At 40.6% G+C, this 25704-nt stretch overlaps 2 protein-coding genes across 3 annotated transcripts; one reads left to right on the top strand and one right to left on the bottom strand.

Moving 5' to 3' along the window:
• Window positions 1–13236: 13236 nt before the first annotated feature.
• On the bottom strand, window positions 13237–19666 carry LOC105924949. 2 transcript variants are annotated; one of them, XM_036144708.1, is made up of 9 exons: window positions 19408–19666; window positions 17737–17833; window positions 17084–17202; window positions 15711–16136; window positions 15216–15477; window positions 14777–14985; window positions 14516–14663; window positions 14301–14410; window positions 13237–13904 (listed from the first exon to the last, which is right to left on the bottom strand). In XM_036144708.1, the coding sequence occupies exons 2-9, from the start codon at window positions 17786–17788 to the stop codon at window positions 13596–13598; spliced, it is 1635 nt and encodes a 544-aa protein (XP_036000601.1). In that variant the 5' UTR covers window positions 17789–17833; window positions 19408–19666; the 3' UTR covers window positions 13237–13595. The 2 variants fall into 2 exon arrangements, with proteins under 2 accessions (XP_036000601.1, XP_036000600.1); XM_036144707.1 differs by lacking the exon at window positions 19408–19666 and having other exon boundaries at window positions 17737–18204.
• Window positions 19667–20620: 954 nt separating this feature from the next.
• On the top strand, window positions 20621–22175 carry LOC110368121. The gene is made up of 2 exons (XM_021315178.2): window positions 20621–20825; window positions 21024–22175. The coding sequence occupies exon 2, from the start codon at window positions 21066–21068 to the stop codon at window positions 22173–22175; it is 1110 nt and encodes a 369-aa protein (XP_021170853.2). The 5' UTR covers window positions 20621–20825; window positions 21024–21065.
• Window positions 22176–25704: the final 3529 nt, after the last annotated feature.

Here is a 25704-nt window from a genome sequence, read left to right as displayed (position 1 = left end):
AAGTCAGACCCTTTGCCACCAGGAGTCTCAGGATCAACTCCTGGAGGGTCTCAGAAAGAGACGTCCAATAAAGACTCTCCCAGAGCTGGCTGTCCATGAGGGCTATCAGGGGTCTGGACTTATAAACAACATCATGAGGCTCTAGGTCTCCAGGGGTCCCGGTTGTTGAATCCCCTTCTGAGGTTCTGGGTGCCCGAAGAGCGAAGGGTCCCCCTGGGTTCCAACGTCGCACGTCAGCGACGGATCCCTCTGGGTTCCAACGTCGGACGTCAGCGACGGACCCCCCTGGGTTCCCACGTCGGACGTCAGCGACGGACCCCCCTGGGTTCCCACGTCGGACGTCAGCGACGGACCCCTCTGGGTTCCCACGTCGCAGGTCGGCGACGGACCCTCCTGGGTGCCTACGTCGCATGTCGGCGATGGACTCTCCTGGGTGCCTTCGTCGCTTGTCGGCGACGGACCCTCCTGGGTCAATGTGTCGCTGGCCAGAAGAATCAGGTCCTCCTGGACCCCCTCATAGGGCTTGACAGGAGCCGAGGCGTCGGCCAGACTCACGGTGACATACCCAGAAGCCGAGGCGTCGGCCGGTCCCTCGGTGACAGACCCAGAAGCCGAGGCGTCGGCCGGTCCCTCGGTGACAGACCCAGGTCGGCTGTAGAATGATTTGAGGGCTGACCTATAATGCCCCTCCACCTCCTTTAATTTCTGCTCCAGCTCCTCCGAATAATGGCTGAAGAGAGCCTCCTTGAGGCGTTTAATGAGGGGAGCAAATGTCCTTATCTTGTCCTCCAAAGCTTTGTAATCAGCTTCTACAGCGCCACTAGGAGGAGCTGTGGGCGGATTCGGACAGGGAAGTGGAGGACCCCGGTCCACTGAACAGGAAGCGGCAGAGGACGCCGACGGGGCAGCCGGCAAAGGCTGAGAAGCAACGGCCGATCGCTGCTCAGAACGGCTGGAGGACTGGTTAACAGGCCGCCGTCTTCTCCTCCGGTGGCGGGATGGCGGGCTTGGCGGGAAATCCAATCTCTCCTGACGAAACGGGACCGCCGACGCCCGCGGCGATTCATGTGCCTCAACGCCAAGAGAAGGGAACGGGATCGATTCCAGAAATAGGTCCGGACGGAGCTCCCGGATCACCTCCGGGTCGACCTCCAGGAAGACGTCCGGACCACTGACGGAGTAAGTGGAGGCAAAGCAGGACATCACATATGCTATATTGGACCGGTCTGAGAAGAATGAGGAAGGTTGCAATTCAAAATGTGTCTCGCACTGTGTGAGAAAAGCCCTGCAATGTTCTGGATCACCAGAAAACATTGCTGGCGGGGAGAGTCGGGGCTCTGACGAGGACGACGTCACCGGAAGTGACGGTAGGCTAGAGGAAGCGGCTTTCGGAAGTGGAGGCTGCGTGCTTCCCTGACTTCGAAGATGGCCTAAAATCTCCGAGACGCCGGCTTCTAAATCAGAAATGGATTTCTCTACCCCGCGCGCCACTAGGTTTCGGGTACAGGGTCCATGTTTGGCCAGAACGTACTGTGAAGAATTTAGGAGGACCCAAGAAATACCCGAAAACAAGTGAGTACAAAATTTAACAGTCTTTATTTTGACGCTGGCGGTGCGGTCCCCTGGCTCGGCTCGCACTCAGCGACTGGCCGCTCCTGAAGGCAGAGTCGCAGGTTAGTGACCAGCAGATATCGACAGGTTGGTGAGAGAGAAGTTGGGTCACTAACCTGGACGTGCTGAGGGCAGAACTCTGACTCCTTATGTCGATGGTGTCCGAGAGGGGGTAATCCAGGGTTCTTTGTCCAGGTCCGGTCCGGGTCTTTGTCAGGGGGGGAAATCCGTTTAACTCAGGCAGCGGTTTCCAAGGGAGAATCCAACAGAGCGTCCAGGTCCAGGTCCAGGTCACAATCCAGAAAGCACAGACAGACAGGGGGCAGGCGAACTCGTTTTACTCACGGACAGGCTGGGGTCAGAAACACGGTGAGGCAGTCCAGTTCTCTGAGGCTGACAGGCAGGACCCAGGCAGGCAGACAAATCCAAAAGGGGCAGACAGGTTTCCAAAAACAGAGGCAAAATAGGTCGAGAGACTGACAGGCAGACAGGAATTCAAAAGAAGGCTGGAAGCGCTCACCGTGTGGCTAGAGACGTTCTGGCACTGGAGGCTGCGAGGAGCAGAGCTTTTAAGCAGCCAGGGCGGAGACAGACACAGGTGTGCTGATTGCAATCAGCAGCTCCAGTGCCAGAAACGTTACATATTAAAGTTGTGTCCTCAGTTTCTGTCAACTCCGTCAGATTTTTTCATAAAGCTCTTTAAATCAGGAAATAGCATGGTCAGCTATATCTCTGAGGACCCCCTTTCATCTCCCTGCCTGTGGTGAATGCAGCATTACCACACATGCTCTGGCACATTTTAAATTTTTTCATATTTTAGACAAACAATGTCAATATTCCTATGGTCACAGCTGCACCATGTCAATACCATCTTTCTGTTGAGATACTTTTTTTTAAACCATAGTGGATTGAATTTAAGCAATTTTGTGAGGTTATTGGGACAGCTAGCAACTGAGAAAAAAGTACCTAGCTGCAGTGTACAATACATGTTTTGGAGGGAAAATACATGCCCTTACGTCAACTCCGTCAGACGTCAACTCCATCAGGTTCTACTGCTGACGGAGTTGACCTGTAAGCTGACGGAGTTGACAAAACCACCAATTACCTCTTAATGTGCGAATATAATATTATTTGTGAATATAGTGAAGGGTTAAACTGATATTTCAGGGTTTTATTTACACATAAATGCACATACATAGCATTCATTACATTATTTAACCATACGCATCTGACTTCTAGAGAATGTATGTTTTTGTTAATTTTTTGGGAGACAAAAATATTCTTCCTTCAGTTGATGTTGTTTTTGCAATAAAGGACCATCTGATCTACCTCCTCTTATGTTTTATTTATTTAAGGAATTTGTTTTTACAATATTGAAATTAAAATCAAAGTTTAAAAATGCAAATATTTAGAAATCTGAGTTTTCAAAATAGTGTGAAATCACAACTAAGTTTATATATTGTATTTTGTTTTTTACATAGAGTAATTAAACATTATTGTAATATACTTCAGAACTTCAGATTCTTGTATGATTGGAAGAATTAAAATTGTATACTTTTTAGTGTGTCTGACGGAGTTGACAAAAATCCAGTTCTGAAGAGAAACATGTTTATTTGTAAAAAATGTGTTTTTATTTAGAACCTGTTCATTTACATGGTTAAATAGCTAAGATCCTTCTCTGCAGAAACATATAACTCTAATTGATATAATGTGTAATTTTAAAAATAGTTTTTTAAAACGTGTTTTGTCCCGACTCTCAAGAATCAGTGATATATATTTTGAAAACTCCAGCCAAAGTGGAGATTTCTGAAACCTGGCAGAACAATTCAATTCAATTCAATTCAATTTTATTTATATAGCGCCAAATCATGAAACATGTCATCTCAAGGCACTTTACAAAGTCAAGTTCAATCATATTATACAGATTGGGTCAGATTATACAGATTGGTCAAAAATGTCCTATATAAGGAAACCAGTTGATTGCATCAAAGTCCCGACAAGCAGCATTCACTCCTGGGGAAGCGTAGAGCCACAGGAAGAGTCATCTGCATTGTACATGGCTTTGCTGCAATCCCTCATACTGAGCAAGCATGAAGCGACAGTGGGAAGAAAAACCACCCATTAACGGGAAGGAAAAACCTCCGGCAGAACCGGGCTCAGTATGAACGGTCATCTGCCTCGACCGACTGGGGTTACAGAAGACAGAACAGAGACACAACAAGAGAAACAAAAAAGCACAGAAGCACACATTGATCTAGTAATCTGTTCTACATTAGATGGAAGTAGCGGGTGAGCCGTCTTCTCTGGATGATGTCACAGTTAACAGAACGCCAGACCAGGTGTACCTACTATGAAGAAAAAGAGAGAGAGCAAAAAGTTAAAAGCTGAAATGATGACAGTCATTTCAATGTAGTACAATGCAAAACTGGAGAACAGTAGACTGAAGAACAGTAGAAATCAGTAGAGTGAGAAAATTAGACCCTGATGTCCTCCAGCAGCCTAGGCCTATCACAGCACAACTATAGAGATAGCTCAGGGTATGAGCCACTCTAACTATAAGCTTTGTCAAAAAGTAAAGTTTTAACATTAGTCTTAAAAATAGATAGGGTGTCTGCCTCACGGACCAAAACTGGGAGTTGGTTCCACAGGAGAGGAGCCTGATAGCTAAAGGATCTGCCTCCCATTCTACTTTTAGAGACTCTAGGAACCACCAGCAGACCTGCAGTCTGAGAGCGAAGTGCTCTGTTAGGAACATACGGGGTAATCAGAGCTCTGATATATGATGGAGCTTGATTATTAAGGGCTTTATACGTTAGAAGGAGAATTTTAAATTCTATTCTTGATTTAACAGGAAGCCAATGAAGGGAAGCTAAAATTGGAGAAATATGATCCCTCTTGTTGATTTTCATCAGAACTCTTGCCGCAGCATTTTGAATCAGCTGAAGACTTCGAACTGCATTTTGTGGACTTCCTGATAGTAAAGAATTACAATAGTCCAGCCTTGAAGTAACAAATGCATGGACTAGTTTTTCAGCATCACCCCTGGACAGAATGTTTCTAATTTTGGCGATATTCCGGAGGTGAAAAAAGGAAACTCTGGAAACCTGTTTAATATGGGATTTAAATGACATGTCTTGGTCGAAAACAACACCAAGATTTTTAACTTTATTACCAGAGGCCAAGTTAATGCCATCCAGATTAAGTGACTGATTAAGAACTTTATTTTTTGAAGACTCTGGCCCAAAGATTACAACTTCTGTCTTGTCAGAATTTAAATGCAGGAAAAACAGAGTTTTATGACATCACATGTGCGGCCATTGTTGTAACTTGGCCATGCAATGGAGGAAAAATGAATGCTGTCAGAGAGGTGCTGATTTTTAAGTTGGTGTTGTGACTGACTGTTTATAATATGTGTCTAATCAATGTTGAACTGGAAAAATGAATTGCTATGAAATCAAAGGCATCTCCAATCATTTTTATTTCCAACTGACTTTACCACACAACTACACAGCATTTTCTGTCTTCACCTCTGTGAAGTCCAAAGCAAAAACATACATGAAACATTATAAAATTACAGTTTATTCAGACGTTATTTTCTGATTTGTTTTAAAGCCCAACTGCACCAATAGGTTGAGGTGCAAAGGAGAAAGAGCTCTTGGAGGTCAGCTATTTTACACCAACTCTGTCTCCTGATACAGACGCACAATGCTTTTCGATGTAGCCATTGTTTTTGAAGGATTCTGACTGGTTGGCCGGTTTAGATTTGTGGTACAGTGCCGTCTATGGGTTTGGCATTTTTAAAACAAACCCCAGTGGCGTATTTTGCAGGTTTGTGTGGATGAAAACGTAACTGAAAACGATTCTGATAATACAGTGTGTACAATACTACATTTTAAAAAATGATGTGGGGAAGATATTTGTTTTTATTAGGTCCTAGCGTATGTAGAAGGTCTGGTTCTGCAAGAAGTTTCTTCCTGTTAAAGAGGAGTTTTCCTCTCTAATCATCACCCTCCACCCTTTTCTTTACATCACCTCCACCCTTTTCTTTACATCACTTCGTGATGTGAACATTGACTAATCAGCAATATCTGATTTGGACAGTGTTATGACTGCTCAACCTGGATTCAACTGACAGTTGGTGTCTGTCTGTAAGACTTTAAGCAGATCAAGCTGCATTATAGCAGTTATCACCTCCCTGTCAAAACATAAGCATAAGGCTATTTTTAAGTACCTATTATTAGAATACCAGAGTTAGTCTTCTTCCTCTTGACAGTTGAGAGACTGCTCTGTCCTATTCACATAAACAGACTGCCAGGAGAGATGCTTGTCACTTCAGGATGCTGCTATGGAGTCCGACTCCTGACTAAAGCTGAGCCTTTTTAGGAGCTTTGTGGTCAGCACTGTTGAAAACAAAAAGATCATAAATCATGGCATTTTAAATTACTCAACAGTTTCCTTCTTGCTTCTCCAGATTTGATTCACTAAATGTTCCCATTTTATTTTATACCATCATGTGCTTCTTCTTAAACCTCTACAATGTGGGGTAAATTTACAATTATCATTTATCAAAATTGACTTGTCCAAACGGAGTGGTCAAGCCTGAATACGTGTTTAGAAAGTAACAAAAGCTGTTGACACATATGCAATTCAGTACTGTAAATTAAAAAGAGATTGTAATAATTTTCTATGAACCAGTTGTGTAATTTGAAAATGACTAAAATTTAGATATGAGATAGATGAAACGGAATAAGAATGTGTGAAAAGTAGCGATTGAAATGAATGGTGCAAGGGAAAGAATTTAGAGATTAACATTTATGAAAAAAAAACACAAACTATGGGACCCAAGCATGACAGTGGATTTGTTGACTGGAAGTGTATACCTAAGCCTGAAACTATTCATACATGTCAGAGTCAGATATAAAGTAATCCAGATTCATGGCTTAAATTTCATAAAGAATCTGCTGAAGGGCGTAAAGTTAGGGGAAATGGCAAGGAGGCCTTCCAACCTAAAAGAGTTAGAGCTCATTCATAAAGATAAATTGTCATCATTCTAGTGTAGACATGCAAAAAAAAAAACAAAAAAAAAACTGACTACCATTTATAAGAACAGTTTGATTAATAACAATCAAGATATTTCCATTAATTATAGGGAAGTGCACACTAATTTTAAACATGTCACATTGAAAAACTTGAAAAAAAAAAAAACAAAGCTGCTTATGGGAAGCTTTCAGAGTTCTGAATGACCTAAAGTGCCTCCTTGAGGGCAGAATGTTAAGCTGCTCGTATGGGTTGCTTAAAATCTCCTGCAGAAATGAGGATGTAGGTAATAATATTTGATGCTCTGTGATAACCCACTTTTGTGTTTTCTTCCCATCTCCTGAGCCTCCAGCATACTTTACCATGACCTGTTCTGTTTGAAAGGAACCCACATTTTAGATGCTTCTGTAAAGCGGTTGATCCAGCACCACCTGTAGATCCACGTTGTGTAATATTCTGGTTTCTGTTCTGGTTTTATTTTTGAGTCATTTTCCTCTCCTGCTTTAGGTTCTCTGCTTGCTTTGAGTTTGTGTCCTGTCTGGGTTCTTATTTACTGTTAGTTTACCTTGTTTTGTCATCTGTCTTAGTCTGAGCTTTATTTTCTGTTTTAGGTTTTTACTTTAGAGTCATTTTGTTTCTCAGTAAGTTTGGTGTGGTTTCTGTCCACTTGTCCTGTCAGCTTTTTAGCTTTGGTTTCTGGTTTATTTCTTGTTTTGATCTTCTGCACTGATGTCTGGTCTAATTACCCACTCTGCACACCTGCCTTACTCCACCCCTGTTGCAATCATCTCTGATCGGTTCCACCTGCTTCCTCCTCCATATAAACAGTTGAGACCAGACATCAGTGCCAGGTCGTCTTGTTGAGTTATGGGTGAGTCTCCTTCTGCAAGATTCTGTTTTTGATTTGCTTTTGGATTTTTGACCCCCTTTGTCTCCAGTAACCTGAGCCATCCTGTCCTGTCTGTTCCTGCCCTGCTTACACAACTGGACTGTTTGTTTTTCTGCCATTTTTGTTACAACAGGTTTTTTTTGGATTTTGTCTCTGTTTTGATTTCTGTTATTAAAATCCTTCGTTTTAAAGAAACCTCTGCTGGTCTGGCTGAAGTCTGGGTCCCCTGCCTCTGATTATTACACGGTGAAGGTATTGCAGTGGTTGAATCTGCCCTGTCAGTGTCTCCCTCCTGTGTTACTGGGGAGATGTTTGATGTGTTCGGGGTTGCAGTCAGACCTATCTGGCCGAGGTTCAGCTCATGGGCCGGTGTGAACCGTAATTCTCCATGATAGACTAATGTCACGTCACTTCCTGTTTGCGGTAAGGCGTATTGTATCACTTCCTGTTTTCACTGCGTGAGCAACGGTTTGTTGCTCCAGATTCTCTCGCTTTTATCTTTAATCTCTTTGCTGTAACATCTGTTTCTAACACATAAGCACTTTTAAAACATTTTCTGTTGCTGCACATCACGCTTGGGAACTCCTCGTGTTTCACGGTTTGCTCTCTTGGCGTGGTAGAAGGGCGCTAGCCTAGCTTTAGCCTAGCCTAGCTTTAGCTCCACAATGGCTTCCTCTCCTACTATTACTTCAGCTTCTCCGTCTCTGACTAAGTCTCCCCTTATCTCCTGCTCTCTGTGTCAGATGTTTAGCTATTCCTCTGCCTCCTTTAGTGATAATGGTACTTGTAATAAATGTAGTGTTTTTGTAGCTTTGGAGGCGAGGGTGTCAGAATTAGAGTCCCGGCTCCGTGCTATGGAAAGACCAGCTGATAGCCGCCCCTCTGCTAGCGCGGAGCCACATAGACCTAGCGTTAGTTCACTTAGTGGTCCTCCAGAAGCACCCGAGCAGCCGGATAAGCAGGCCGGCTGGGTGACAGTTCGTAGGAAGCATAGCTCTAGATTTCAGCTCCCAGTTCACCACCAACCCGTCTGCGTTTCAAACAAATTTTCCCCACTCAGCGACACACCCGCTGAGAAGCCGATCCTGGTTATTGGGAGCTCAATAGTCAGAAACGTGGCACTAGAGACACCAGGGACCATAGTTAAATGCCTGCCAGGGGCCAGAACGGGCGACATAGAATCTTACCTAAAACTGCTGGCTAAGGATAAGCGTAAATACAGTAAGATTGTTATTCACGCTGGCGGTAATGACACCCGATCACGCCGATCGGAGGTCACTAAAGTTGGTGTTGCTTCGGTGTGTGAGTTTGCTAAAGCAATGTCGGACTCCGTAATTTTCTCTGGTCCCCTGCCTGATTTGACCAGTGATGACATGTTTAGCCGCATGTCATCATTCAACCGCTGGTTGTCTAGGTGGTGTCCTGAAAACGACGTGGGCTACATTGATAACTGGAGAACTTTCTGGGGAAAACCTGGTCTGATCCGGAGAGACGGCATCCATCCTACTTTGGATGGTGCAGCTCTTCTTTCTAGAAATCTGGCCGGATTTATTAGTCCTCCTAAATGCTGACAACCCAGGGTCCAGACCAGGAAGCAGAGCCGTAGTTTAACACACCTCTCTGCAGCTTCTGTACTGTTACCCATCCATTATCCTATTGAGACGGTGTCTTTCCCACGGCCAAAACTTAACAGATCAAAAACTTATCTAAAAGGAACAAATCATAAAAACCTAATAAAAATCAATACGGTTCACCTTGAACCTAAAAATAAAACAATTAAATGTGGTCTATTAAATATAAGGTCTCTCCCTCCAAAGACTTTGTTAGTTAACGAATTGATTTCTGATAAACAGATTGATTTGTTTTGTCTCACAGAAACCTGGCTACAAGAGGACTACGTTAGTATAAATGAGTCAACCCCCTCCAGTTATTCAAATTTCCACATTCCCAGATCTGTGGGAAGAGGAGGAGGAGTGGCAACTATCTTTCAGTCTGATTTATTAATTAGTCCCAGGCCAATTAATAACTACAGTTCTTTTGAACATTTAACCCTCAGTTTCCCTCATCCAAACTGCAAAGCAATAAAACCTCTTCTGTTTGTTGTTTTGTATCGTCCACCAGGCCCTTACACTGAGTTTTTGGATGAGTTGTCAGATTTCTTATCTGATTTGGTGTTAAATACTGATAAGGCTATTATAGTGGGTGATTTTAACATCCATGTTGACACAGAATGTGATAACCTTAGTGTAGCCTTTAAAACTATCCTAGATTCAATTGGTTTTGCTCAAAATGTGCATGAACCGACGCACTCTCGGCTCCATACTTTAGACCTTGTTCTGACATATGGCATTGATTGTGAAGAATTAACAGTATTTCCTCACAACCCTGTCCTATCTGATCATTTTTTAATAACATTTGAGTTTAATCTAACTGAGTTCTCCACCCCCAAAAGAGGGTTCCATTATAGTAGATCTTTATCGGATAATGCTGTATCAAAACTTAAAGAGTCTGTCCCCTTTTTAATATCCTCCGTATTGCAGAAATGCCCTGTAGATGGCAGCAATGTTGTTTCTTCCAATTCACAAATAGATGTCTTTGTAAACGGTATGACTTCGTCATTGCGTTCTGCATTAGACAATGTAGCTCCCTTGAAAAAGAAGGTGATTATTCACAGGAAGCTGGCTCCTTGGTTTAATTCAGAGCTGCGTTCCTTGAAGCAGAATGTTAGGAAATTGGAGAGAAAATGGCGCTCTACACACCAAGAGGAATCCTACTTAATCTGGAAGAACAGTCTATTGTTGTATAATAAGACCCTTCGCAGAGTTAGAGCAGCATATTTTTCATCATTAATTGAGGAGAATAAGAATAATCCTAGATTTCTCTTCAGTACAGTTGCCAAACTTACCCAGAGCCACAGCTCTGTTGATCCATCCATTCCCTTAGCTCTTAGCAGTAATGATTTTATGGGATTCTTCATAAATAAAATTGATTCCATTAAAAATAAAATAATTGGCATCCTCCCAAACATGATTACCTCATCCTCAGTAAGTGAGGCAGCATTGGAGGAATCCTTAGAACCTGCGCAGTGTCTGAACTGTTTAAAAGCAGTAGAGCTTTCTGAGCTATCTAAAATTTTAGCTTCATCTAAACCTTCTACCTGTATGTTAGACCCAATCCCAACCAAGTTGTTTAAGGAGGTATTCCCTCTGATCAGTGGTCCTATTTTAGACATGATTAATGTATCCTTGGTAAATGGATATGTACCACAGGCTTTTAAAGTAGCTGTTATCAAACCTTTACTTAAGAAACCATCTCTTGATCAAGATGAGTTAGTAAATTACAGACCTATATCTAATCTTCTTTTCTTATCTAAAATTCTTGAGAGAGTAGTTGCTAATCAACTATGTGAACATTTACAAAGTAATGACCTACTTGAGGAGTTTCAGTCAGGCTTCAGAGCTCATCATAGCACTGAAACAGCTCTGGTGAAGGTCACTAATGATATTCTCATGGCCTCAGATAATGGACTTGTGTCTATACTTGTCCTGTTAGATCTCAGTGCTGCATTTGATACAGTTGATCACAATATTCTCCTACAAAGACTTGAGCATACTGTAGGGATTAAGGGAAAAGCATTAGGCTGGTTTAAATCTTATCTGTCGGACAGATTCCAGTTTGTTCATGTTAATAATAAATCTTCCTCAAACTCTAGGGTCACTTGTGGAGTACCACAGGGTTCAGTCCTTGGACCAATTCTATTTACTATATATGCTTCCGATTGGCAAAATTATCAGACAGCATGGGATTAATTTCCACTGTTATGCTGATGACACTCAGCTATATTTATCCATAAATCCCGATGAATCCAATCAGTTACTTCGACTGCAGTCATGTCTTGATGACATCAAAAGCTGGATGACTTTAAATTTCCTGCATTTAAATTCTGACAAGACAGAAGTTGTAATCTTTGGGCCAGAGTCTTCAAAAAATAAAGTTCTTAATCAATCCCTTAATCTGGATGGCATTAACTTGGCCTCTGGTAATAAAGTTAAAAATCTTGGTGTTGTTTTCGACCAAGACATGTCGTTTAAATCCCATATTAAACAGGTTTCCAGAGTTTCCTTTTTTCACCTCCGGAATATCGCCAAAATTAGAAACATTCTGTCCAGGAGTGATGCTGAAAAACTAGTCCATGCATTTGTTACTTCAAGGCTGGACTATTGTAATTCTTTACTATCAGGAAGTCCACAAAATGCAGTTCGAAGTCTTCAGCTGATTCAAAATGCTGCGGCAAGAGTTCTGATGAAAATCAACAAGAGGGATCATATTTCTCCAATTTTAGCTTCCCTTCATTGGCTTCCTGTTAAATCAAGAATAGAATTTAAAATTCTCCTTCTAACGTATAAAGCCCTTAATAATCAAGCTCCATCATATATCAGAGCTCTGATTACCCCGTATGTTCCTAACAGAGCACTTCGCTCTCAGACTGCAGGTCTGCTGGTGGTTCCTAGAGTCTCTAAAAGTAGAATGGGAGGCAGATCCTTTAGCTATCAGGCTCCTCTCCTGTGGAACCAACTCCCAGTTTTGGTCCGTGAGTCAGACACCCTATCTATTTTTAAGACTAATGTTAAAACTTTCCTTTTTGACAAAGCTTATAGTTAGAGTGGCTCATACCCTGAGCTATCTCTATAGTTGTGCTGTGATAGGCCTAGGCTGCTGGAGGACATCAGGGTCTATTTTTCTCACTCTACTGATTTCTACTGTTCTTCAGTCTACTGTTCTCCAGTTTTGCATTGTATTACATTGAAATGACTGTCGTCATTTCAGCTTTTAACTTTTTGCTCTCTCTCTTTTTCTTCATAGTAGGTACACCTGGTCTGGCGTTCTGTTAACTGTGACATCATCCAGAGAAGACGGCTCACCCGCTACTACCATCTAATGTAGAACAGATTACTAGATCAATGTGTGCTTCTGTGCTTGTTTGTCTGTCTTGTTGTGTCTCTGTTCTGTCTTCTGTAACCCCAGTCGGTCGAGGCAGATGACCGTTCATACTGAGCCCGGTTCTGCCGGAGGTTTTTCCTTCCCGTTAATGGGTGGTTTTTCTTCCCACTGTCGCTTCATGCTTGCTCAGTATGAGGGATTGCAGCAAAGCCATGTACAATGCAGATGACTCTCCCTGTGGCTCTACGGTTCCCCAGGAGTGAATGCTGCTTGTCGGGACTTTGAAGCAATCAACTGGTTTCCTTATATAGGACACACTGCAAAAAAGGCCCTCTAAAAAATAAGAAAAAAATATAGTGTTTTAGGTGTAAAATTGCTTACTTTGAGCAAAATAATCTGCCAGTGCAGCAAGCAAATGGGACTTGGTAAGATTTCTTAAAACAAGAACATAATATCCAAGTAGTAAGCATCCAAAAAAACTTAAATCAAGTATAAAAATCTATTTTTTCTTTTACTTGTTAAGATTTTTTCTCTTATTTTAAGCAATTTATTCTAATTTATTAGTCATTATTGCTTAGAATTAAAAATCCTCTAACCAATTATTGCTCAAAACAAGCATACAACAGGCTTAAAAACAAGGCAAATATACTTGATACCAGTTCATTTAAAGGCTTAAAACTAGTCTGATTTTCTTAGCTAGAATTAATTTCCTTATTTAGATGTAGTGAATGTATGGGAAAAATACACTTGACAAGAACTTCAAAACATTTTTTTTATTAACATTTTAGCAGAAATCTCACAGAATTGAGTGAAATACCCCCCCCCCCCCCCCCCCAAAAAAAAAAAAAAAAAAACCCACAAAGCTGACTGGCTGGCCAAACAATGAAAAGATTGTGATGTCGCAGCATCAAGACAGGGCTAGACAAGGGCTGGACACACATCTAAATTCTCACAGAATTAAGTGGAACCCCCCCCAAAAAAACAAAACAACATGCAAAAGCTGACTGGCAGGCCTAACAATGAAGAGATGATGTTGCAGCATCGAGACAGGGTCTGAACACACACACCTGTTGCCCTTAACTATTCAAACAATGAACTTGAGCATTCATCTCACACACTACCTAAGAAAGGTCTGCCAGTCAGCTTTGGCACGTTTAAAAGCTGCTGTTTGGTCTTTCTCATGAATTGCATCACCCAAGACCTCAGTCTGAAGGAATAACAGAACTGATGACACACATTTTGGATACGTCATGTGAAATGCGTAGTAGTACGCCATGACGTACAGGACCGACTCAGCAAGACGGCTCCTACCAAAGGACACAACAGGGGCATTTCCGGCACAGAGGAAGCAGTCCTCCTCTCCTACCAGGATGAACGGTGTGGCTAGTGGCCGTCTTCTCAGATAAACGTCTGGGGCCTCTGTGGGCTGAACATCAACACAAGATTACATTACACTTAGCTGACGCTTTTTTTTTAATCCAACTTGCAGTTACAGTATGACTTAGTTAGGCCTATTTACAGGGTATTGGTTACAGTCCCTGGAACAATGTGGGGATTGGTGCCTTCCTCAAGGGCCCCTCAGCCATGAACGGAGAGATTAGTAAGGATAGGGATTGAATCAGCAACTCTGATCTACCGTCCATCGCCCTAACCATTACACCATGGCTGCCCAAAGATAAAGCTAAAGCAAGATACAACTTATGCTCAAAGACACGTGCAGTCAGTGAGGCTCAAACCTGCCAAATGTTAAATGATAGGGATGGATACATAGGCTACATAAATATTTCATCTTGCATAAGGTTATGTAATTAAGTTGGTTCACCTGCAGAACATGAATGAGCGCCTCTGATGGAGATGACATCTTCTTTGGTGCGGGGTAACCAGAAGGAAACATATCTGCCAGGGAGATGATCAGGTCAATGGCTTGCTCATCTAGAGAGGGAGAGAAGGAGAGAGAGAGTGTAATTGGAGCTACTCAATGAAACAACAAATAGTGCAATTTGCAATTGTAATTTTAGAAGGATTGCAAAACCTTACCAGCAGGAAGTCCCACCGGTGGCTTCAGGACCTTCTTATAGACACCATAAAAGGAGAGTTTGGTTCTGTAGTCTGCCCAGCGCTCCTTCAGCTCTTTCACATAATGCACGTTGTCCTTCGCCACTATTCGTCTCAGCTCCTCAAGAACCTTGGCATTATATTGCAAAAAAAGGGATTAATATAACGTGTTTTTCTTAAAATACAAGGATACAAGCTGACCGGTACATTCTTCCCTTAATTCTGAGTAGTGAGTGTACTTACATGGTCTATGTTCTTGAAGCACGAGTAGGCCTCAAGGATTTTGCCAGGTCTGTCGGCTTCCTTGAGAGTCTCCGAATCGATGAACTGCCTTCTTCCCTCAAATTCAAGGTCAAGGAGCTGTGAGACATCATCTTGGTTTTGCTTATTCTTCCGGCATATTTCTTGGAGATGTCTGTAGTGCCTGGCCTGAGCCATCCTACTGTCGTGTCCTAAGTTTAAATAGGGAGAAAAACATCACATAATTATATTTTTTAATCTCAATCTCAATCAATGACTTGTCAGAACTGAAACGTGTTGTTTTTTCTTCGGACAGTGTTTCTTGCACGGAAGGCTAGAAAGATAACCCATTTTCGAGAGGGTCTGGTTTTATTAATTCGAAATAGAGTGAATGTAATTTTCTTGTAAGGCTAAACAAAAAAGTGAAATCCACTACACTTACCAACAGCTTTGGCTTTCACTGGAGTGCTTGTTGATGGGGAGTGGACCTCAGGGAGAGTGGCGGGCGAAGTGTGGACCTCAGGGGTGCTAGGGGTGCTGCTGGAGCTTGCCGAAAGGAGAATTGTAGATGTGGTGGAATCATCAGTATCATCGGCATCCAAATATTGCAGTTTTCTCTTCCCCCTTGCAGGAGTGCCACCCTGGCTTTTCTTCGGTGATCGAACATTGTGGATTCTCTTTTGCAGTCGTTTGAAGACCTCAATCTAGGCAGAAAATCCGAAGAACAAGACATTGTCAAATATCCACATTTGCTCAGGAAGAAAAAGAAAACTTAATCAGAAAAAGCTTTTTTTATCATACCCTTCTACAACCACTAACAAGTATGTTACCTAATGTAATGGGTGCATGTATGGGAGACATTGGAATGAACAACCAAAGGCCTCTGTAAACAAGTGTGCGATTTGAGGCACTTTATTACATTGAAAGCAATACTTACCCATGGACGCTGTATGTCGAGCTTATCAGAGAGCATTGGATAGTAGATCACCAGGCGTTTGGCCATGGCTACGAGGTCCTCCTTCGATGGATACTGCTTCTCTTCACAGTGCAACGCCCTCACCGCTGACATCATGTTGGTTATTGTATTCCGGATCAGTCTACATGTTAGCTCTTTGGACAGCTCACACTCTGCTCCTCTCCCAAGTCTTTTCAATTGAAAAAAGTAAGATTTCACATTCTCCAATTCACTATCAGTGTATATCACGTATTGGGGGCTTGGCAGTGTAAGTGTTCTGTATGTAGTCCCCCCACTCTTCTCCTCCTCTTTGCTGTCACCTCCCTCACTACTGGTTCCAGTGGCCGCAAACTCTGTTCCGTTGCTGACCTCAATGAATGCAGCAGAAGAACTGCATGAGGCCTTCTCCTGTAAAGAAATCAGCAAAAACTAGTCAGAAAACCAAAACTTAATTAATTTAACAAATAAAAGTTCAGAACATACCAATTCAGAGTACAATTGGTTGAACACATAAGACTAGGCAACTTGGTATGAGACAGAGAAGTGTGACAAGAGTGACAATACCATACCCCATGATATTGAATAGCGTATTTGCACAGTTTTAAAAATACTCACCTGTACACTGTGAATCGCACACTGTCTATTTCCCCTACATTGTTTACGTTGTTTACATTTCGACTGTTTATATAAATCACTGCTGCACTCTATCCTGAAATTTACTGAAATTTACTGTGTTTTTCTTTTCAAACTGTATTCAAATGAAATTTCGTTCTGTACGCACTTTGTGCATAGACAACTTTATTTGTCATTTTGTAAGTCTAATTTATAGGCTTATAATAAACCTAGTATAACTCTAAGAAAAAACGAAGACGATAAACCACCAAAATGACTTCACAGTAACACCACTAAATACAAAATAAACATGGGGCTAGATACTAAATAATAGCAGACTATTTTAGTGACAGGATGCACTAGAGTTTTGATGACAGTGAAGTGGTGAATATTTTGGCCAAAAGCGAAGGATTGTAGATGGATTATAGTGTGTTTGGATAATAGGACATGGTGGGTGGCACACAAGATATGAGCATGAACAAAACTGATTCCTATCGCCTAGATACCACACTTTGGCTCAAACTCCCCAGCAGACTTTTAACAAAACCCCAGTCGAGTCAAGTACTTTTCCACCGTAGTCTCTGTGCATGTAGGCTACTGTGTGTATGCAAACTGTTGTTTTTCCTCCATCCACTGCCATCAATGGATATGCAACAAAAACGTGTTGCATTGTGCTACACAGCATTCTGGCATTAATGCGTTAACCACTGATTGTACATGAGGTTTAAAAAAACTTTACTTACCACAGGGTGACACAGATCCCATATAGATTTTCTTCGCAAAAAATGGTCAGGCCCTGGGAAGAGGTCGCGAAGCTCTTCTCTCGAAAGCATCTTCAGTGCCTCCATATCGATATTGGCAGCTGTGTCACAAACAAGAGACAAAAGGTACAGAACATCAGCGGAATCAGATTAATCAACAGATGAGGTTCACTGATGCCCCAGTTTTTTGTCTGCGGTAGATTCTATTGATGAGTAAGTGAAAAGTTTCTCTGATTAAATGTCATTTTTAGTTTACCATTAGCCGCAATTTATGGTGGCTCAAGTCTACTGTATGAGCTTGCTGAATGTCTTAAGACAGGAGGGCGAACAAAACTGTATAGTGAATGCACAGCTGACACCAAGATTGACCCATAAGGTCACTTTCACTTTTATTACTTACAGCAACATTATGGATCAGATCACATTATCTTCTGATCTGATCCAATATTTGTTGATCCAAATACTTTTGGTCCCATTTGTCTAAAAATCCCATTCAGCAAGCTCATACAAGCCTATTGTAATAAATTGTAATTTAAATGAAATTTAAAGATACACAAATGAGAAAAACGACACAATAACCTAATTGACATTCACACATGAGCACCATCATCACTATATCACGTTATCATACTTACCTGTTAAGATGTCTTTGGCCACACAGTCTAACTTTTCCATGTTGCTGTCCATATGGCCGTTGTTAGCAAAGCAGCTGGAAACAAATCACTCGGTTAACTGTGAATAAAAACAAAATACTGTCAAAACATTCAAGCTATACATTACACAGAAAATTGTGCAGAGCCAGCCTTTAAAACAAGGCAGAATTGTTTAGGAAAAGTAAAATCATTATCACTTCACATTATGTTCGGCTAATTATAGCCGGATTAATCAAAATAATCAACAGCATATTGAGACCAAAAATAGCTAAGGCAGGGGTGTCAAACTCATTTTGGGTTTTGGGCCACATACAGCTTAATCTGATCTCAAAGGGGCCACATATGTAAATTCATGGCAGGATTAAATAGTATTAATAAAAGTGGACTTGTTGTTGATTTTTATATTAAGCAAATTTCACTTTAAAAATTATATTATGAATAACCTCTGTTTTTAAGAAAAGTGTGCAATTTTAACAATACTTTTACTTAGTTACATTTATTTAAGTGCATTATGCATAAGAACTGATCACAGCAGTGTTTCCCGCAGGAATTTGCTTATGCGAGGCGGACCGAGTCGCGGGGGGGCGGTGGACGACACGTTTTCCGCTGCCATTCACGCGGGGTTCAGAGCAACAACAACAAACCGCGTGTTAGCGTCACTTTTTTTTTTTTTTTTTTTTGGGAATGTTGGCGAGGCGCAGCGGGAAACCCTGCAATACATAGCTTTTAAGCGGTAGGGTCGCCGCCGCAGTTCTACTGTAATGTAAAACAAACGACATAAAATAAACGACTCAATGTCGAGTGATTGCCAGAAAAATATCAATGGAATCCTTCGTCTAGGTTAATTGGACTTGATTCAACAATATTCTTCCGTGATTTAGGAAAAACGCCAAAAAAGGCAGTTAGCCACAGCAGTAGCAGAAACAAGATGGAGGAGTTCACCTCTGACCCGGAATTCAGAGGTCTGCCAGTTTGACCCGCCAAAATAAAATACGGCTTGATTATTTTGTGCAGGTTACACAATGGAGTGTTGCATCATGTTGTCTGCTCTGAATAAAACAGCGCCACTCGTGGACAATATAGGAACTGTAGGTTTTCAATACAACGAAGTACATGTTTTTTTTCAACAATCATTGTTGAATAATGATAATGCATTTAGCCACCGGGCTGGACTAAATCGTTCGGTGGGCCGGAACCGGCCCGCGGGGCACGTTTGACACCCCTGAGCTAATGCAAGGTCTATGTCGCTCTGATAATGCGTCAGCCACGTGTTAACATGCAGACTAAAGGAAAACCTTATACTTGGGGGATTCACGATGTAATTCATGCCAACCAATACCAACAAAAGACAGTGTGTGCATGTATAACATAGAATTAGCCGAGTAAAATATATTATACACATATATATATATATATATATATATATATATATATATATATATATATATATATACATACATAAGGCAAACTACACCAAAGGTAGTTAGCATTAGCCATCTGGAAATTGTGAAAGGTGCACCAAGCTTTAGCCCCGTTTTCCAATTATTTTATTATTATTATTTACCGGAACCTCGACTACGTTAAAAATGTACTCAAATGATTTTTGACTAAAATAATCTCCAACCCTCTATAGTCTGAAAGTTTCATACACACCTGATAGCGTATCTGTATCTTCTGATATCCTCCTCCGTCTCATGTCCTTGCAGCAGCAGCAGGGGTAAAAAAAACGCGCAAAAGCCGTTGGGCGAATCCAAGTCAGCCCAAATTTGCAGTGCATGGAATTGTGAAATAAAATCAAAGAGTTATAAAGTAGTCAATTATAGCACTCAATAAAAGTCTATTCTCCAGTTTTGAAAAAGAAATTTAACATTTGTGTAAAAGAGGCTGGGTGCAATCACACAATTCGCATTAGATCAGTCACCCCCCCCCCCCCCCCGGTTTTGTATGGAATATTCCATCGCGGTATAGCCTACAAAATAAAAAAACGCGGGTTCTCATCTCAATCGATCAAGTTAGGAACACTTTGTGAAGATGGCTGGTTGGCGATGTGTGATTTGCTTTGCATTTATTGCACTGACTTTAAAAGTGTTTTTAAGCCATATTAACACGGCGCATGGACGTAGTAGAAACTTCCGTGTGATTTGTGGAATCGATGGGTGCGAAGAAGAATACCGGGTATTCAATTCCTTCTATTATCACATCAGGCGTAGGCATGCAGCGTACCTCGCCAATGGTCGTCCGCCCAGGGATTGCATTCCAGTTAGCTCAAGGTGCCATGGGGGTGAACGATTCGACATGGACCTACCTATTTTTTCCAACTGTATCACTCCAGCTACCCACCAAGTTCAAAATTCAACTCCAACTACCAATATGAGGCAGAACACAACGCAGGTTGGCTTAAGACAAGATGACGAAGAGAGCGGGGGGATTGAAACACTGCAATCGAACAAGGAAAAGGTAGGCATACAAACATTGATTGAATTTTGTTCCAACCATTTGTAATGAATTAATTTTCTAGTATTTTCTAGAATTTTGTTTTTCTAGAACATTTATGGGAACCACTTGCATAATCCATAAACTGGTGTAAACTTAGTTGTGAATTTGAGCAAACCCAGAATGCATCATTGTCTAAAAGTGCTAAAAGCCTGAGTTCTTTTAAATCAAGAGTAAAAACACATTTGTTTAGGATTAGCTTCGACTGTTCTAACTAAACTGTTTTTTGAAATTAGTTAATTTTTTTCCAACTGTTTCTTAATGTTTGATTTTAGTTGATTTAGTTTTTTCCCATGTGTTATTTTGTTTCTACATTTTATTCCAACTTGCTTTTATTCTGTCCCCCCCCCCCCCCCCCTCCATATGTTTTAATCATGTAAAGCACTTTGAATTGTCTCTGTACTGAAATGTGCTATACAAATGAATTTGCCTTGCCTTGTCTGTAATGCAAATGGCACTGGCAAAAACAACTTTGACAACAGTCATTTTACAAGCTTAATCTGCTACTTTAACAGGAATTGACCAGACACGCAGCTGCCTTTGCCGTGGATGTTCGTGAAACATGCTGTCTTTCTCGGGTAGGATGTGTTTTTTTGTGATTTTATGTGATTTACTGAGGACAGATCACATTTTTACTTTAATTTGTTTGCAATAAAAAATATGGATACTACTTAAAATTCCTCTGAGTGACACATTTTATGTTTTCACCCATATTCTGTCATTCATAATCTTTGTAATGCCATAATAGTATGCTTTTCTGCCTCTTCTCACTACAGGGTAATACCAACAGGATTATACAGAAAACCCAGCAGTTACAAATGGCTGTAGTAGGAACCTTGCAGGACAGAGTGATGGATGTCTTTGATAGACATGACCCTTCAGTCAGCATTAACCAGCTCCGAAATGAGATTTTGGCAACGTTTGAGGGTTTTCCAGATCCATTTTCCAACTTGACTACAACTTACATGCAGGACCAAACCATTGAGGAACTTTTTAAACCAGTGGAACCAGAGGAGGTTGTAATTTCACAAAGACTGTGTAGAGTTAAGCGAGGCTCTTCAAGGGTTCTTACCATTAGAAACAAAGTTTTTTTCTATGTTCCTCTCATCAAGAGTCTACAACAACTGCTATCCAACCCTAGAATTTTTAGCATGGTCAGTAATCCACCAGAAAATTGTAACAAAAATGGATATCTCCGTGACATTGTGAATGGCAGCCTTTTCAGAACTCATCCATTGTTTTCTGTTAAGCCAACTGCTTTACAGTTAATTTTGTATTCTGATGAAATAGAGATTTGCTCCCCTCTTGGACCCCAGGCCTCTATGAACAAGTTACTCATGTTTTATTATACTGTAGGAAACATAAACCCCAGGTTTAGGTCTAAGCTTGCTGCCATAAGACTTCTTGCCATTGCCAAAGCTAAGGATATCTCAGAGGCTGGTGCTGATGTTATATTAAAAAGAATTGAACAGGATTTGAAGGAACTGTACAACGGTGTCAACATTCAAGTTGGAAATAGTGAGACTATATTATATGGTGCAGTAATATCAATATGTGGTGATACCCTTGCTCAGCATGACCTGGCCGGGTTTAAATCTGGAGTTGGGTTTGCTTTCAGTAAGTGTAGGCATTGTGAGTGTGACTTTGAGACAATGCAAAACCAATTTGATGAAAATAGTTTTACCCTAAGAACATTACAAAATCACATCAGACAGTGCAGGGAAATAGAGAGGGCCAGTACAGACTCTCTTAAAAATGCCCTCATGACTACCTATGGTATAAATAGAAGGAGTAAACTTCTAGATTTTCCAGGCTTTGATCTTATTCAACAAACCCCTCAAGATATAATGCACATCATGCTTGAGGGTGTTGTGCAACAGGAAATAAAATGTGCATTAAAGCACATTATTTTTGTCAGGGCATATTGATCTAGACTCTATAAATTCAGGTATACAAGGTTTTCCATATTCAAACAGGGATATACAAGACAAGCCATGTCCAATCAGTGTCAGTACAATGGCATCTAATGATAACAAACTAAAACAGTCGTCTGGACAGATGTTGATATTTCTGAAGATATTCCCTTTTATTATGAATAGCATCAAGGACAATGTCTATGTACAGTTTATCATAGAATTAATTGAAATAACACATTCTTTTTGCTCCTATTGTGATGACGGAAACCTTACAAAAACTGAAAGTAATGATAGAGCAGCATCTGAAACAATTTAGGAAACTTTTCCCGGACAACAACATAACCCCTAAGCAACATTATATGCTACATTTACCTTCACAAATTGAAGCACTGGGTCCTTTGACGAGACACATGTGCATGAGGTTTGAGTCTAAGCATTGTTTTTTTAAACAGTGGTCCTCTAAATTAAATTATAAAAATGTCTGCAAATCTCTTGTAAATCATAGCAAAATTGTCGAAAGTACATATCAAACAAACAATATATTTGCTCATGAAAAAGAATTAGGCCCCACATCAGCGGTTTCAGAGGCCTCAGAGGCATATGTCAGTTCAAAGATTAGAGATTTTTTGAATATTGACAGTTTCCATCATGTAATCTCTGTGAAATGGATGTCTCTTAATGGCAACAAGCACATTAGTGGAAAGACTTTAATAATCACAGACTCAAATGATGGGCTCCCTATTTTTGGACTAATAAGTAATATTTATGTTATTGATTCATCTTTATTTTGCTGTGAATATCAAGTGTTTGAAACATTGAAATGGGATACAGATTTACAATCATATGAAATTGCTGTGCCAAATGCTGCACAGGCAACAGAGTTTATAGATTTAGAAAAACTACCTGACTACTCTGCTTACCACCCTGTACCATTCAATAGTAAAACATATGTTTTGAGAAAATATGACCTAACTGACGTTTTGTTGTATGAGAAGGTATGATGTATTAAAATAAATGAGTGAATCAGCACAGAAGAAATTGTTTTCTTTATTTACCGTATGTTAATCCTTAAGGCAGAGCTTTTATTATAATAAGCATATGTATGATGTAGTTATGATGTATTGTAGTTCACTTTGTTCTGCTAACAGTGAATGGTCCACTGGTGAGGTTCAGAATCTCAAAGCTAAATCATGAATGACAATCTCAATGACCCTATCAACTTGAATGCAATCACGGTTGATTAGCTGGAATATCTTAATGAGATGGGGTCAGTTCTTAAAACAGGTTAATATGGATTGTCTTATTGTCTTGAAACAAGTAAAAATGTACTCACAGCCTAAATGTTAACGCGACTCAGTCCGTAATGTGTGCTATTTTAAGAAAAAACCTGCTCAGAATTAGTTGTATTATCTAGGTAGGATGAAAAAGATGAATTTTCTTAAAACAAGTCAAATAATCTTAACAATACTCAGTCTTACTAAGAAAATACATTGAAAAACAAGTGTAACAAGACCAAAATGCTCAATTCAAGTTTATTACACTTGTATAGATTTTCCTTTTTTGCAGTGCATTTTTGACCAATCTGTATAATCTGACCCAATCTGTATAATATGATTGAACTTGACTTTGTAAAGTGCCTTGAGATGACATGTTTCATGATTTGGCGCTATATAAATAAAATTGAATTGAAATTGAATTGAATTGAATGATTTCTGCAACTCAATCTTCACAGGACTTTCCTAGGACTTCCCTTCACTCCCTAAATTTATTTTTGTCTGGTTTTGTGTAGTCTGATTTGTCTGTTTTCTCACCATACTGCCTGACCTAAATATCAGCCATTTGAACTTCTGGCCAGATCTACTTACCTACTGCATACAGTGGCATACACACTCCTGTGTAAGCTTCAGGTGAGGGAACATTTCAGAATTTGCTTTACCTTCAAAGTGTAATTTATTATGTACAATTCAACTGAACAACAACAACCAGTATTACTCCTACATATGTTGTCTTGGGAGGTAGGGGGGCATTAAAAACTCAGTCCATCACTGATTCAACTGTTGATCTCGTGCTATCTGTCAGAGGAGAGATGCTCTGATTTACAGTTGGCAAGCAAAGATCCCTTTAAGAGAAGTATGATGCAGGATCCCATTAAAACAAAGATCAGAGCACAGATAGTTGTAGTTGGAGACATAGCTGAGCACTAAATGCCATGATAATGTGAGACCAGAAATAGCCTTACTGAGGAATGGATCATGGCCTGAATGCATTACATTCATTAACGGATGAGCATCATGATTCATATCGAATAGCTGGTTTTAGTGACTCAGATTTTAAACATGTTAGTTCAGAGCATGAACCAAAGTGTGCTGAAGTGATAGACCACTACAGGGGATGTGGTTGAAGTTCTGTTTCCTAATCTAAGATAACAAGTTAACCTGATGGGCAGAGGTAAATTGCCAGTGCTATTACATATGTTAGTGTTCTTATTTTATTGTAGAAAAAAGCATTGCTGAAAAAAAAAATCCTCCTGTTAGCAGTGTAGTGCCATCATGGCTAGAAATGTTGGAAAGGACAAAAATGATGTGTTTTGGAATTTCATAGTTTCAGATGATTCTGAACCGTTGTAAGATGGATATCAATTAGTTGCAGAAAGTAAAACACTTTATTAGCTTAAACCTTTGACTTGACAACAAAACCCTACACATGGAGCTGTTCAATAGTCCAGCTAAAGACACTACAATCTGATTAGATGACTGAGTGCTATAGAATGACAAATCATGCTTTAAGTCATGTTGTCAGGTGAAAGCTAGATTTAATTTAATGTTAATAACTGCCTTATATTCGCATCACAGCTGCAAGCCATTGTCACATTCTGACATTTCTTTTGGGATTAAATATCTGACATGTTGCGATCAGTGTGACTTTTTTTTTTTTTTACTCTTCCCATCCTTCTGTTATGGCAGCCTTGATGTCAGGCTAGTTAAGTTATTTTTAGGACATTGTTTAGCACATGAAAATCGTCTGTCCTGAGAACAGATAGTGAGATCTTGATTCCTGCGTCATTCCAACAGTGAAGCGTCCTGATACAATCCATGCCTGGGGTTCTGTCCAACAACACTGTCACGAATAACTAGAGAGATTAAAGAATTTGTTAAAAGTAACTTCTTCCAACAATCCAGAAACTATTGGGTGAGGGTCTGCTGATCTCCCATTATGAAAGCGTCCTGTGTCAGAAGGCAAAAGTGAGACGGCTGTGCCTGAGAGTTGACATTTTTGACCTACAAGCTGAAACCTCCCCAGACCTTAGGACAGAAAGAAGGATCAACCCTGTAAATCATAACAAATCACATAAAGTCTGGTATAATTGCTAACAAAGGTGTCTGATTTAATCAAAGGTTTTCACTTGTTCTATTTTAGACCATAGAAATTTAAAATTAATAAAACCAGCAATCACAATCTTCATGTTATCACTCAAACCTTTGGCCATGATGTGCTGGGCTAGGATGTGAAATTCACCACAACAACTGGAAGACATGGGGTC

The sequence above is a fragment of the Fundulus heteroclitus genome, chromosome 12 (genome assembly GCF_011125445.2).
Source record: "Fundulus heteroclitus isolate FHET01 chromosome 12, MU-UCD_Fhet_4.1, whole genome shotgun sequence".
Classification (NCBI taxonomy): Eukaryota; Metazoa; Chordata; class Actinopteri; order Cyprinodontiformes; family Fundulidae; genus Fundulus; species Fundulus heteroclitus.
Note: the sequence above shows the minus strand (reverse complement) of the source record. Positions and strands in the feature narration are given on the sequence as shown.

Coding starts and splice junctions, on each gene's coding strand:
- LOC105924949 (XM_036144708.1), bottom strand. CDS start 17,788: ATGGACAGCAACATGGAAAAGTTAGACTGTGTGGCCAAAGACATCTTA. Junction 16,137..17,083: donor GGGATCTGTGTCACCCTGTG/GTAAGTAAAGTT, acceptor ATTTCTTTACAG/GAGAAGGCCTCATGCAGTTC. Junction 14,411..14,515: donor ACCGGTGGGACTTCCTGCTG/GTAAGGTTTTGC, acceptor CTCCCTCTCTAG/ATGAGCAAGCCATTGACCTG.
- LOC110368121 (XM_021315178.2), top strand. CDS start 21,066: ATGGCTGTAGTAGGAACCTTGCAGGACAGAGTGATGGATGTCTTTGAT.